We start from the raw sequence: 16,033 nt of genomic DNA, 5'->3' as shown, positions 1-16,033 counted from the left end.
ATCCTATCGAGAATGGAGTTTAGGTCAGTTAATTGACATAAACGTACATACATGCGTGCATTTTTGCAGGGCCGTGTCTGCATTCATTTAAAGGCCTACGGCGTCCGTTAAATATTTGAAATTTGAAATTGAATTTGAATTTTTAATTTCATAGATACGTACGTCATATAAATTTCAACAATGACGTTGTGTAGACTAACTTGGGAATTTGTTGTATTAATATATATTTTATATGCTTATATTAATGCAAGTGAAAAATTCAAAATCGATCACAAATTTTAAATTTTGAATTATTGGCATAAGCCTGTAAGTAGTTCGTCGATATAGCGTTCTTCATCGGCCATTTCTCTCACACTGTGAAACGATTGTTTTAAAAACCCTTTTGATAATTTGTTTTATATATTTAAGTATAAGGCTTCTTTATCTGTATACATCCCGAGATAATTGTTTAATTTTACAATTATTTGATCGGCTACAAACGGTTTTTGGTCATGTTGAAACAGTGCTGACACGTAGTGCCCAAATAGACGGGTCATAGATAACACTTTCTACGTCATTCCTAGATTCTGGCGGTGACGAGTGATATGACGTACACGAGTATCCAAGGTCTAGTGGTGCAGCCATTTTGAATGCTTATCAAGAAGACCCCGGATGTCGAGGTTGAACACAATGAACAGGTCAGGTCACTCCTGTGGCGGTGGAGTTCGTGACGTCGTCTTGAAGTACTCTGGGTCTAAGGTTCACCACTGGCACCCCAACTTGAGCTAGAATTTGCAATTCTCAAGCAATTAGAACTCCTTCAAAATGAACTGAATGTCCATTTAAAGCCATGGAGCATGTTCTCAGTTCTATAGCCTAAAATGGTAGTGCCTGTGGTCAACCTGCCCTGTAAATGTTTGTTTCCAGGACGAATATTCATTCGAGGAAAGCTTTCAATACCAATATCATCCGTCTTTACAAGGAAGTACACCCCCAGCGCTTCAGCATGTGCTGTTTACTGCATCATCACCAAACCATGCAGGTCCTTTATGTGGCTGAAGAAACAAACACAACACCATTGTCGATTGGTTAAGTTAAATCTCAACCAGATACAAACAGGAAAGTACATTGTTTCAGAATCAAATATAAAAGAGCCAGTTTATTTCATCAAGACATTCAAGTCCCTAGATCTCTAGGTCTCGACTCTGATATGCGTAAAAAGTAAAGGAAGGTGTACCATAGCTACATGAAAAAACACTACTAAATTACCAGAAGAAACACAAACCCTGAAGCTGTTTTACACAAATACACAAACACACTTTATTTACATAAGCAACTTAGGTAATGGTCTATATGGTGGCAATGTAGAGCTCTCTGCTGTGAATGACACTTGCACAAACACATCAGTCAGTCAATCTGGTTGAGAAACACATATCCAAAGAAGCTCCAACTCGTAGAAACACAGTCATGTACATGTCGATGACGTCACAGAAAAAGTGCAAGCCCGGTACCGGAAGTGAGTGACAAAAGACAAGTCACGATTGCGCAAACAGGAAGTACAGATATCCGACGTATATCCACGTAAAACGTTGCGTATAAAGGTTACATGTAAAGGTGCTCCTTGCGGCCGCCACAGACACTTGTTACGAACGATGTAAGCAGTGCTACGAAATGTAGCCAAAATGTATGGTCTATGCACACACGTGCTTGGCTCTATGCATAGTTACGAATTAAAGAATTGTCAAAGCTCGAGACACACAGTAAATCTTTCTTTCCATCAGTCGTGGAAAGAACGTAATAGAAATACTCAAAGTTCGGATCCTTGAACACGAATAAAAACACAGGAGCAAACGTCCTCCCGGTCTTCTCACACCACAGCTGTGTATACGAATGGGGCGAGTATAAGAAAACTGATAGAAAATGAACCTATGCACTTACGTAAGAAGGTAAGTGCATAGGCCTAAAATAAACTGTGTTTGTAAACAAGTCTCTTGATGGCGTCCACCACAAGCCAGCACCATACATGTTGTAACAAAATAATCAACTCAGGTCCTATTTGACCAACAACCGAACATCCTCCCCTCTGAAAATCGAATTAACCCAAGTATAAAGATTTTCACTACAAACTAAAAACAAAATCTCTATGTTGCTTGCGCGCGCTACGCTTGTAGCATTTTACTATATGAATCGTTTGAACAAAGTATACTGGTGGTGCAAACATTATCATCGGAAATTGCAATGACTTCATCATGTCCTAATCTATAAGTAATAATCGTACGCGATAATCTACTGATTATCTACTGGTTCAAGTAACCTTAACTTCTGTACTGGTCGCCGTCTCAGACCAGCAGCTGTCCTCACTGTCACGGACCTCACTAAGTTGTCCCTGCCTGGGTGCAACTCTTCCACTTTGGCCAACGTCCAGTCTCCCTTTCGCATCCCTTCTTCTGCCAAAAATACAACGTCCCCAACTTGAAGGTTGTCCCTTACATCGGTCCACTTCCGCATCTGCTGGAGTTGGAGAAGGTACTCTGTTGTCCATCTGTTCCAAAATTGCTTCATAAGAGACTGTTGGTACCGCCAACGCTTGCCAAGTGTGGTCTGTGCAGTAACCTTGTCAACCTCCGGAAGAGACTGGGGGCTTCGTCCTATGGCAAGGTGCCCCGGAGTGAGGGGCAACCAATCCTCTGTATCACTCGACACCATGGTCAATGGACGCGAGTTCACCATTGCCTCTACTTCCGTTAAAACAGTCATCAGCTCGATCAGGGTGAGCTTCGATTTCCCGAGAACCTTCTTCAATGGTCTCTTTACCGATCCAACCATTCTCTCGTAAAACCCACCGTGCCATGGAGCACGTTCAGTGATGAACTTCCAGCGTATGCCCTCTTGTTCTAACTTGTCTCTAACATCATCCTGCTTCTTGAAAATCTTCTGGACTATGTCTGAAGCCTTCTTAAAAGTTTTAGCGTTGTCCGACAACATCATCCGACATCGTCCTCTTCGGCTCATCATTCTCCGCAAGGCCAACATAAACTGCTCAGTAGTCAGTGTTTCGACAAGCTCAAGGTGTATGGCCCTAGTCACCATACAGGAAAACAGACAAATGTACACTTTGCTTGTTGATTCACCTCCAACTGTGACCCTCACGAAGAGTGGCCCAGCAAAATCGACACCGACATTAGTGAATGCTGGTGCGATTGATATACGCTCCTCTGGCAAAGGTGCCGTTCGTTGGTCGATCTTGAGAGGTTCTCGACAGGTTTTGCACGTATTGAGTATCCGCCGCACCTCTTGTTTCCCATGGACAATCCAATATCTGTTTCGTAGACTTGCTAGAGTCTGAGCCGCTCCAGGATGCAAGGTAATCTTGTGGTAATGCATCACAAGCATCTTCACGAACGAATTGTGAGTCGGAAGAACGATTGGGTGCTTCACTTCTTCTGGCAGTGGGGCATAGTTGAGGCGACCACCTACGCGGATAACTTGTGATCGCTTATCCCAATATGGGTTCAATTGGACGATGACACTTGTCTTCTCTACACTCTCTCCAGCTTTAAGCTTCTGTATCTCCTTCTGGAAATGCTTCTCTTGGGCCCATTGTATCCAATGAAGTTCTTCCTTCCTCCTCTCACTCAATCGATCACTCCCCTCATCTGGGACAGTGTCTACATCTTTGTTTGCTTTGTCTCTTCGGTATAGTGTGATCCAACTCCTCAATCTCATCATGACTCTGATGAATTTCTCATAGTCTGAAAATTTCTCCACATATTGTTCTACCTCGGAGTCCTTGAGTCTTTGACTGGGCAAAACCGCCAACGAGGTACTTGTTGTCTTCTTCTTCTCGTTAGCCTTCTCGGCTTCATTAGAGACCACAATTATTGGGGGCCACTCCGTTTATTCCCAGATTCTGGCGGTGACGAGTGATATGACGTACAAGAGTATCCAAGGTCTAGTGATGCAGCCATTTTGAATGCTAATCAAGTAGACCCCGGATGTCGAGGTTGAACACAATGAACAGGTCAGGTCACTCCTGTTGCGGAGGAGTTCGTGACGTCGTTTTGAAGTACTCTGGGTCTAAGGTTCACCACTGGCACCCCAATTTGAGCTAGACTTTGCAATTCTCAAGCAATTAGAACTCCTTCAAAATGAACTGAATGTCCATTTAAAGCCATGGAGCATGTTCTCAGTTCTATAGCCTAAAATGGTAGTGCCTGTGGTCAACCTGCCCTGTAAATGTTTGTTTCCAGGACGAATATTCATTAGAGGAAAGCTTTCAATACCAATATCATCCGTCTTTACAAGGAAGTACACCCCCAGCGCTTCAGCATGTGCTGTTTACTGCATCATCACCAAACCATGCAGGTCCTTTATGTGGCTGAAGAAACAAACACAACACCATTGTCGATTGGTTAAGTTAAATCTCAACCAGATACAAACAGGAAAGTACATTGTTTCAGAATCAAACATAAAAGTGCCAGTTTATTTCATCAAGACATTCAAGTCCCTAGATCTCTAGGTCTCGACTCTGATATGCGTAAAAAGTAAAGGAAGGACCATAACCCGCAAATTTAAGCGGGGGCAGTTCTCATACAAATATGCTAACCCTTGAAAGTGGTATTCACTTCGTTTGGAAAGAGTCCTCCTTGCTTTATGATTTCAAGTTGTAGCCGAAACTGTGGTGCAGACTCTTAACTTACTGGTAGGCCTTTTTCCAATGAATTGTTCCAAGTTTGTAAAGTATTTTGACCCGGGCGAGATACCAGTTACTTAGTATGTTTCCTGTTTATTCTCTTTTAGTTCCTATATTAAACGTGAAGTGCAGAAACCCGTCGTTTGTGTCATCACTGGTCGCAGCGTCAACCTCGGCGCAACATCGAATCTGTGCCACTAGGCATTTATAACAGTTGTACATGTTTATCAGTTTCCACAGCGGCAAGTTATTATAAGCATGGTTGGAAATGTTCACATTCAACGTTTTTTAGGGGTACGCCGTTCGGATGGTCCAGGAACAAGAGAGCCTCTAAGCGGGTGGGTTGACCAAAAGGCTTTAGAGGTTTTAAGTTTTTTGAAATGACTGAAGTGATCTTTTTTTCATAATTTAGATGCATATTGTACAGGTCATGAGTACATACGTACAGAAAATCACAGGTAGTGCTCTAATAAAAGGAATCGATTGTTGATAACATGAGCGATAGCCATTGATGGAACACTCGAAAAAATCCTTTTCTGTGCGGATCGATGCGTACTGACGCGCTGCTTGGAGCTGAGGACCTACTTAAGACGTCTTTGCTCGATTATCCCATTCAGTACTCAGGCAGCTAACAGCGCCAAAATTGTTATCTGGGTCATATTTTGGAAGCAATCTTAAACTTACCCAAAGCAACGCCGCGTGTTTTCGCAGCGCCGGTTGTGTGTTTGCTCATTATAGTTTAGTTTTTACACAAACCCAATAGAGGATGAACTACTTTTCATCAGGTGATATGATGGACGACCTGGCAGTTTTGACCGCTTTCGATTGCGAGGTAAGACTCGAAAATAACGAAAATAAGTTTACTTCCAAGGAATATTATATGCTATTCCGGCTTTTTCGCCAAATTCCACAAAGCTGTCTTAGGAAGTCAGATACATCGCTCATTCGCCGGATATCTCGGCCCATTGGAGCGGCGGGGAAAGGAGGACACTTTCATTTAGGATTGACGTTCACCGCCGGTAAGTCAGAATGACATACACCTCCTCCCCACATGTACACTATCGCGTATTTCATCAAATTTGAATAGCAAAACTTTGCATCGAGAGAGGAAGAACTTAGGAGTTTGTGTACCACCATGATGATGATGGTCACTCCTGTGGCGGAGGAGTTCGAGACGTCGTTTTGAAGTACTCTGGGTCTAAGGTTCACCACTGGCACCCCAACTTAAGCTAGAATTTGCAATTCTCAAGCAATTAGAACTCCTTCAAAATGAACAGAATGTCCATTTAAAGCCATGGAGCATGTTCTCAGTTCTATAGCCTAAAATGGTAGTGCCTGTGGTCAACCTGCCCTGTAAATGTTTGTTTCCAGGACGAATATTCATTAGAGGAAAGCTTTCAATACCAATATCATCCGTCTTTACAAGGAAGTACACCCCCAGCGCTTCAGCATGTGCTGTTTACTGCATCATCACCAAACCATGCAGGTCCTTTATGTGGCTGAAGAAACAAACACAACACCATTGTCGATTGGTTAAGTTAAATCTCAACCAGATACAAACAGGAAAGTACATTGTTTCAGAATCAAATATAAAAGAGCCAGTTTATTTCATCAAGACATTCAAGTCCCTAGATCTCTAGGTCTCGACTCTGATATGCGTAAAAAGTAAAGGAAGGACCATAACCCGCAAATTTAAGCAGGAGCAGTACTCATACAAATATGCCCACCCTTGAAAGTGGTATTCACTTCGTTTGGAAAGAGTCCTCCTTGCTTTATGATTTCAAGTTGTAGCCGAAACTGTGGTGCAGACTCTTAACTTACTGGTAGGCCTTTTTCCAATGAATTGTTCCAAGTTTGTAAAGTATTTTGACCCGGGCGAGTTACCAGTTACTTAGTATGTTTCCTGTTTATTCTCTTTTAGTTCCTATATTAAACGTGAAGTGCAGAAACCCGTCGTTTGTGTCATCACTGGTCGCAGCGTCAATCTCGGCGCAACATCGAATCTGTGACACTAGGCATTTATAACAGTTGTACATGTTTATCAGTCTCCACAGCGGCAAGTTATTATAAGCATGGGTGGAAATGTTCACATTCAACGTTTCTTAGGGGTACGCCGTTCGGATGGTCCAGGAACAAGAGAGCCTCTACGCGGTTGGGTTGACCAAAAGACTTTAGAGGTTTTAAATTTTTAGAAAGACTGAAGCGATCTTTTTTTCATAATTTAGATGCATATTGTACAGGTCATGAGTACATACGTACAGAAAATCAAAGGTAGTGCTCTAATAAAAGGAATCCATTGATGATAACATGAGCGATAGCCATTGATGGAACACTCGAAAAAAATCCTTGTTTGTGCGGATCGATGCGTGGTGACGCGCTGCTTGGAGCTGAGGACCTACTTAAGACGTCTTTGCTCGATTATCCCATTCAGTACTCAGGCAGCTAACAGCGCCAAAGATTTTATCTGGGTCATATTTTGGAAGCAATCTTAAACTTACCCAAAGCAACGCCGCGTGTTTTTGCAGCGCCGGTTGTGTGTTTGCTCATTATAGTTTAGTTTTTACACAAACCCAATAGAGCATGAACTAATTTTCATCAGGTGATATGATGAACGACCTGGCACTTTCGACCGTTTTCAATTGCGAGGTAAGAATCGAAAACAACGAAAGTAAGTTTACTTCTAAGGAGTATTATATGCTATTCCGGCTTTTTCGCCAAATACCACAAAGCTGCTTTAGGAAGTCAGATACATCGCTCATTCGCTGGACATCTCGGCCCATTGGACTGGCGGGGGAGGATGACACTTTTATTTAGGATTGACGTTCACCGCCGGTAAGTCAGAATGACATACACCTCCTCCCCACATGTACACTATCGCGTATTTCATCAAATTTGAAAAGCAAAACTTTGCATCGAGTGAGGAAGAACTCAGGAGTTTGTGTACCACCATGGTGATGGTAAGAACTTTGTTTTTACTGTCTCCCGGTATCAAATTCGCAACCACAATCCTTTGGTACTGGCCCTTAGACAAGTTTAATATCAACAATAACATTGTTGGAAGTAAACATAATTTGATAGAAAATTTCGGACCAGCGCAACTGGTGGTTGGCCCTGATCAAATAGAACATACTGCAAGGGAACTATCTTGTCGAAACCATCATTCACCAGCTGGCCCAAGTCTTTTAGAGTTCTCTTTTAATTCACAATATTATTATCATTCAATATTTACACTCGCCTGCGATATTTATTTTCTGTCCACTGGTGCCAGACAAGTCTACGCTATTGCGGATTTTAGGAAGGGGCATGACAATTTAGTTTTATTCGGTGTATACATGGAAATAGTAAAGCAGGGTGAGAGACATACTTGTAGCCTACTATTATTCAGTGGACCTGAAGCATTTTACAGGAATAGTCACAAAGAAGCAACTGTTGTATACGATTTAAAATCGCAATGTCCTGTTAATAAATGGGTTCGCCTTGTGATACATGTGGACAATATGGGAAGGTCCTTAATTTTCAGTGTGGACGCAGTGACTAGAAAGATAAGCAATCTGCCGATGGAATATGTTACCTCAGCGGGCGGCTACTATAAAATCTTCTTTGGACACTGGCAGAGATTGTGCAATATATTCGGAACACATTATGTGGCAAGGCTTCTGATTTCAAACACGAAATTAACTGGATCTGAAATATCATCCTATCGAGAATGGAGTTCAGGTCGGTTAATTGACATAAACCTACATACGTGCGTAGGTCTACATAGGTCTAGTGGTGCAGCCATTTTGAATGCTAATTAAACGGACCCCGGATGTCGAGGTTGAACACAATGAACAGGTCAGGTCACTCCTGTGGCGGAGGAGTTCGTGACGTCGTTTTGAAGTACTCTGGGTCTAAGGTTCACCTCTGGCACCCCAATTTGAGCTAGAATTTGCAATTCTCAAGCAATTACAACTCCTTCAAAATGAACTGAATGTCCATTTAAAACCATGTGGCATGTTCTCAGTTCTGTAGCCCAAAATGGCAGTGCCTGTGGTCAACCTGCCCTGTAAATGTTTGTTTCCAGGACGAATATTCATTAGAGGAAAGCTTTCAATACCAATATCATCCGTCTTTACAAGGAAGTACACCCCCAGCGCTTCAGCATGTGCTTTTCACTGCATCATCACCAAACCATGCAGGTCCTTTATGTGGCTGAAGAAACAAACACAACACCATTGTCGATTGGTTAAGCTAAATCTCAACCAGATACAAACAGAGAAGTACATTGTTTCAGAATCAAATATAAAAGTGCCAGTTTATTTCATCAAGACATTCAAGTCCCCAGATCTCTAGGTTACGACTCTGATATGCGTAAAATGGAAAGGAAGGACCTAAATCCGCAAATTTAAGCGGGAGCAGTACTCATACAAATATGCTAACCCTTGAAAGTGGTATTCACTTCGTTTGGAAAGAGTCCTCTTTGCTTCATGATTTCAAGTTGTAGCCAAAACTGTGGTGCAGACTCTTAACTTACTGGTAGGCCTTTTTCCAATGAATTGTTCCAAGTTTGTAAAGTATTTTGACCCGGGCGAGTTACCAGTTACTTAGTATGTTTCCTGTTTATTCTATTTTAGTTCCTATATTAAACGTGAAGTGCAGATACCCGTCGTTTGTGTCATCACTGGTCGCAGCGTCAATCTCGGCGCAATATCGAATCTGTGACACTAGGCATTAATAATAGTTGTACATGTTTATCAGTCTCCACAGCGGCAAGTTATTATAAGCATGGTTGGAAATGTTCACATTCAACGTTTCTTAGGGATACGCCGTTCGAATGGTCCAGGAACAAGAGAGCCTCTACGGGCTTGGGTTGACCAAAAGGCTTTAGAGGTTTTAAGTTTTAGGAAATGACTGAAGCGATCATTTTTCATAATTTAGATGCATATTGTACAGGTCATGAGTACATACGTACAGAAAATCACAGGTAGTGCTCTAATCAAAGGAATCGATTGATGATAACATGAGCGATAGCCATTGATGGAACACTCGAAAAAAATAACGCAACAGACCATCTGTTTGTTGCAGGCTGATCAATACACTTTATCGATCAACCCGATATATTGTTTTGATATCACCTTGCATAGCGCCTCATTATGACACCAGTAATCGCTGAGAACTATAATATAGGCTACGTTACTCAAGCATTCGTTATGGCATGCCCAATTCAAAACTGCTATAGATTTACCTAAATGCTGGTATTTGATCAAAAACAGAAGTCTCAAGGGATGCTATAGGCACTTGCAGACCATGCAGTAGCCCACCAAGTCAGAGTTGGCTTTTGAAAACGCCAGATTTCACCACCACCAGCAGACCTAATTCGAATCTCAGTGAACCTGGTACGCAGGACCTGTTACGAAGTATTGCTAATGCTCTCATGTACAGAGGATAAACATCCAAAGTTATTTCCAGCTCGTGTATTGAGAGCTATTGCACAGCGATACATACAGCAATGCTGTTTAGTAAAATTCATTGTAGGCGTGTACTGCGATAAATCGGCATTACAACTCCCTTGTGTATTCGAGGAGATCCTGGTCTTAGAAGTGTCGGTTTTGGGATAGAAAACACATCATTATTAATGGTTAGATTAGTTAGCATGGATAAACAATACTATTGTGTATCTTTAACGCTCTTGAAGGCCATATCAGCCGTCAGAGAGTGACAAGGATTCGGTGCAGTTGCGGCTTATGTCTGATGGAAGCAAAAAACAAGCTTAGTAATTCCCGTGATTTCCAACAGGTTCTGGCTTTACGAACTTGACGTCCTCTTTTCATTTCGAACTACACCGGATCGACCTGTTGATTTGCCAAAGCCTACTAACAGATTCCTGCAATCGTTCTCAGCAGTTATAACGCGATATAGCAGGATTCATAGCCCTTTATATCATGCATCGTACCCAATTGCAAGGACCGCTGGTCTTGCGGTGCAGCTGTGTAGATTTTCACCCAATTTCTTTCACTCTAAGCGGACTAGACGCAAGGGCCCAACGCGCCGCGTAGCGGCAAAAAAGCGAAGCTGGCGAAACATTTATAACGGGTCACCGTCACTTATTATTGGACTTATAGCGCATTTACGGGGTTGCAACTATTTTGCTTTATAGTGTCACCAGGAAAGAAAAGCATGCGACCTAACGCCGATCTATTTGTATAAAGTGATAATTGGAAGGTATATAGTAGGAAATATCAATAAAAAAATCATTCCATGTCGTCTTTTGAGGGCATTTTTGATTGTAAAAAATATATGTGTACGTCACCGTAGTCTCTGCAATGATAATTTTATCAGAGCAGTCTCGCGCAAGTAGAAGTTCTTTACCTATTAGTTCTTCACTTATTAGTCTCAACGTCTGGCGCAAAGCCAGACGTTTTCCATTACGATTTCACTACGATGTTTGACAAGAAGGAGCAGTGCGCGAGATATGCTAATGAGCAGACTTCCCTCGCTTGAGTTTCTGAAGAATGTTCCATATCGCGCTAAGCTCATCACTGCTGATTATGACAGGCGTGCAACGGTAGGTATCTGCTCCCCAACTTCCACCCTAATACGGTACAATAAGTTACCATGATGGGAATGGGACAATGCCCTCACTGTGTATGGAGTCATAGGGATAAGAAGACATTATTCATTAGTGTTGATACAAGTGATTTTGCCCAAAAAGCATGCGCATTCAAAAAACAAAATATGCAAGGTATCACGTACATGACCATGACGACGTGCAGAAAGTGCACTGGCCAGTGCATACCCTATGGCTATGTACTAGTAAACATGGTAAACATGAACAACATCATTATTCATCGGCAGTTCATTTTACTCCGAGCTTTTCCTGAAACATATAGCCATGATGATTAGGCCTACCATGTACCATGACCAATAACAGCACTAGATCATGTAGATGTCAACAAGTTCACATGAACCGTATAATCCCGCATGGCGCATGTGGGGCATGCGTCTAAACCAAAGCCCCAAAATCACTTGTTTTGGTCTATTTCACTTGTGTTTCCCCCGTCTCCCAGTCCATAATACATTTACAGTTTACAATCCCCGATCATGGCCCAACAAAAGGTCATCGGTTGACTAAAGGAACACAACTGTTCAATGGATTTATAGTTGAATGCGATCAAACTACGTCTTTTCAATCGTGGATTGTAAATTTAACCCCATGGGCCTAGGGAAGGCCCTATAACAATACTTTCGACACAGTTATTATCTCCGCTGCCTCCACCATGTTACACACAGTGCTCACTGCTGATTCTAAAATGCGCCACCTAGTCAAAACAGGACATATGTTCTTCTAGGAATACTAGATCTCTTTCCAATATTTCGTCATTCCACTATCGTCATCACCTCATCATACTTTCATTGACATTACAGGCACACATCCACAGAGCACTCTTCAAATCATCTACACAGTGGTTATCCAACTAGGATTATAAAGGTAATTTCTTAGCCCCGCACAGTGGGTTTCAGTCTTGATAAAGGGGCACTATTGCTAGCAGCTAGGTAGGCAAGATAAAGTTAGCCGAAGTAGCCGATAGGGGTCTCTCACCCCTCAAAGTCCGTCACAACTATTCAAGTTTGTACAAGGAATACATGCAGCGCTGACTCTAACAAGACCCAATGGGAATGTCGCACAGTCATCTGTCAAAAACAAGACCTATGTTGTAGTATGATCTCTTGCCAATATTTAATAATTGCACTATCGTCATCACCTCATCATACTTCATTGACATTACAGGCACACATTGACATAGACCATTGTTGCAATCAACGACACAGTCGCTATCCAAGTAGCATTATAGAGGTAATTATCATTATCATACGTCATTAGCATGTGAACCAATCGCGTCGCGTCCTTTGCGATCACGGCAAAGCCTCATGGAATAATGTCTTTCACCGTTGAATAATTTTTCATATTCCATGCCTACAACTTCAATTTCTTCATATTCCATGGCTAGAAGTTCAATACTAATAAAATATCCAAGATAAAGTTACAAGAAGTAGTCAATAGGGGTCTCTCACCTCTCACTGTATGTCCACACTATTCACAATTGTACGAGGAATACATTCAATGCTGAATCTAACAACACCCAGTGCCCTTACTCTGTATATTAGTCACTGGAAGATGGCCCATTTCACTCCTTGCTTCTACTTCACCTATAGTCTCATTGCAAACGCCTCAGTTCTATGATATCACATTCACTTTCAGCTGTCATGCAACGCAACAACTGTGCTATCTGCCATCGCACATCAACGAAGAAGTGCAGCCGCCCACATTCCACCTCACGTCTGTCCGACCAGCTGCAATCCTCGAGGACGCCCCACTGTACCACGATTTCACTACGATGTTTGACAAGAAGGAGCAGTGCGCGAGATAGGCTAATGAGCAGACTTCCCTCGCTTGAGTTTCGGAAGAATGTCCCATATCGCGCTAAGCTGACCACTGCTGACCATGACAGGCGTGCATTGGACTGGTACAGGTTGGAACTGAACATTGAATATGCTGGTGGTGACGCTTTCTGATGAGAAGTTGGTCGTGACTGATGCAGTATCCTTGGACTTGTCCACAGCATCGTTCAATCATTGCTCTCTGAGCTGCCTTGATTCTGTACTTACCCAAATACTAAGACCAAATGCCTGTTGACTGTGCTTTAAGAGAGACTGGCGCCATGCCTAGAGATATGACTGACCCCTATTGGCAAATTTGTATGACTTTATCTTGCCTACCTAGCTGCTGCCTATAGTCTCCCTTTAACTGCGGAACACTTCAAAGTCGATTAAATGCCATGTTCCACCTTTTAATGTGTTCAGACCGCCATTTTCAAAATAATCAAGTCAGGACACTGCCTTCTAGTCTCATAATAAATTTTGCTTTCCTCAATAATAACATTTCTTCTTCTTCAATGCTTTCATCATTCCAAACTTCTCCTCCTCTGACTTTTACAGGGGTACAGTCATGGCAATCAAAACCCAAATACTGAGACCAAATGCCTGTTGACTGTGCTTTAAGAGAGACTGGCGCCATGCCTAGTCTCTCTTAAAGCACAGTCAACAGACACCAACCCCCTCAGACTCAGAAACCACAAACGCCCAACCCTTCCTGCTACCTTAATACTTCTGGATATTATCGAAATATTGCAGCCTGTGGACGAGGTTATTGTCGAGGTTGGTTGGTCCACACTGTTGATCACCTGATCAAAGACAGTGGCGTTTTTAAGCGCATGTACGTCCTTCATCGTTTTATTCATTTGCCCTTGCCGATTTAAGCTTATCGACCCCCATGAAAGCTATTTCGTGGGGGTCGATGTTATCAATATTTGCCATGTAGGAAAGATTCTGTGAAATTGCATCAGATCGATCAGGGTCAAAATTGGCTGCGCATCCTCGAATATCAGAATCAGCCGTATATTCCTCCCCTCGGACACTACTTACCCTGAGGTAAGCCGATTGTAATTTGCGAGATGAGGCGGACAAATCCACTTCGCCCAATCAAAATGGCTATAACATCTTTCCTAGCACGATTGCCATAACAATCACCGCATCTAAACACGCTCTCATTGGCTGAAATTTTGAATGCAAAAAACGCGGAATTTCTTGTAATTACACGATCTTGTAAGACGCTGTCTTTTTGTAGCGTTTAATTCTTCATATAACTTATTGAGTAACCAGAAAGCAGTTTTTTATTATTTGAAATGCGATTTCGAGAAAATAAATGGTACACATTTATCATCGAATGGCGTGTATGCTGTGTGAAGCATGTTGGTTTATTCAGGGCATAAGCTCGGTCACAAGTGCTGAGTGTTGCCTCTAAATTCAGGATGTCGGCTACCCATACCAGACACCTTCCATTCTACAGTAGCAGTTCCGAGCATAACACGCCGGAAACGGAAAAACTCGAAAACCGAATGAATTATCGTAGTTTTCCGATTATAATCCCGACTGGACCCGAGTGAAGCCTTCATGCAGAGATCCTTTTTTGTGCGGATCGATGCGTGGTGACGCGCTGCTTGGAGCTGAGGACCTACTTAAGACGTCTTTACTCGATTATCCCATTCAGTACTCAGGCAGCTAACAGCGCCTAAATTTTTATCTGGGTCATATTTTGGAAGCAATCTTACACTTCCCCAAAGCAACGCCGCGTGTTTTCGCAGCGCCGGTTGTGTGTTTGCTCATTATAGTTTAGTTTTTACACAAACCCAATAGAGGATGAACTAATTTTCATCAGGTGATATGTTGGACGACCTGGCAGTTTCGACCGCTTTCGATTGCGAGATAAGACTCGAAAATAACGAAAATAAGTTTACTTCTAAGGAGTATTATATGCTATTCCGGCTTTTTCGCCAAATTCCACAAAGCTGCCTTAGGAAGTCAGATACATGGCTCATTCGCCGGATATCTCGGCCCATTGGAGCGGCGGGGAAAGGAGGACACTTTCATTTAGGATTGACGTTCACCGCCGGTAAGTCAGAATGACATACACCTCCTCCCCACATGTACACTATCGCGTATTTCATCATATTTGAATAGCAAAACTTTGCATCGAGTGAGGAAGAACTCAGGAGTTTGTGTACCACCATGATGATGGTAAGAACTTTGTTTTTACTGTATCTCGGGATCAAATGCGTAAACACAATCCTTTGGTACTGGCCCTTAGACAAGTTCAATATCAACAATAACATTGTTGGAAGTGAACATAATTTGATAGAAAATTTCGGACCAGCGCAACTGGTGGTTGGCCCTGATCAAATAGAACATACTGCAAAGGAATTATCTTGTCTAAACCATCATTCACCAGCTGGACCAAGTGTTTTAGAGTTCTCTTTTAATTCACAATATTATTATCATTCAATATTTACAGTCGCGTGCGATATTTATTTTCTGTCCACTGGTGCCAGACAGGTCTACGCTATTGCGGATTTTAGGAGGGGTCATGGCGGTTTTGTTTTGTTCGGTGTATGCATGGAAATAGTAAAGCAGGATGAGAGACATACTTGTAGCCTACTATTATTCAGTGGACGTGAAGCACTTGACAGGAATAGTCACAAAGAAGTAACTGTTGTAAACGATTTAAAATCGCAATGTCCTGTTAATAAATGGTTTCGCCTTGTGATGCATCTGGGTAATATGGGAAGGTCCTTAATTTTCAGTGTGGACACAGTGACTAGAAAGATAAGCAATCTGCCGATGGAATATGTTACCTCAGCGGACGGCTACTATAAAATCTACTTTGGACACTGGCAGAGATTGTGCAATGTTGTCGGGACACATTATGTGGCAAGGCTTCTGATTTCAAACACGAAATTAACTGGATCTGAAATATCATCCTATCGA

The 16,033-nt window shown here is 42.2% G+C and overlaps 1 protein-coding gene across 1 annotated transcript; it reads right to left on the bottom strand.

Moving 5' to 3' along the window:
* Positions 1-2,265: 2,265 nt before the first annotated feature.
* LOC135498697 (uncharacterized) lies at positions 2,266-3,705 on the bottom strand. The gene has a single exon (XM_064789079.1). It carries the CDS (start codon positions 3,703-3,705, stop codon positions 2,266-2,268), a length of 1,440 nt encoding a protein of 479 aa, XP_064645149.1.
* Positions 3,706-16,033: the final 12,328 nt, after the last annotated feature.

The sequence above is a fragment of the Lineus longissimus genome, chromosome 14 (genome assembly GCF_910592395.1).
Source record: "Lineus longissimus chromosome 14, tnLinLong1.2, whole genome shotgun sequence".
Lineage (NCBI taxonomy): Eukaryota > Metazoa > Nemertea > Pilidiophora > Heteronemertea > Lineidae > Lineus > Lineus longissimus.
The sequence above is the reverse complement of the archived record's forward strand: the minus strand, read 5'-3'. Positions and strand labels throughout refer to the sequence as shown.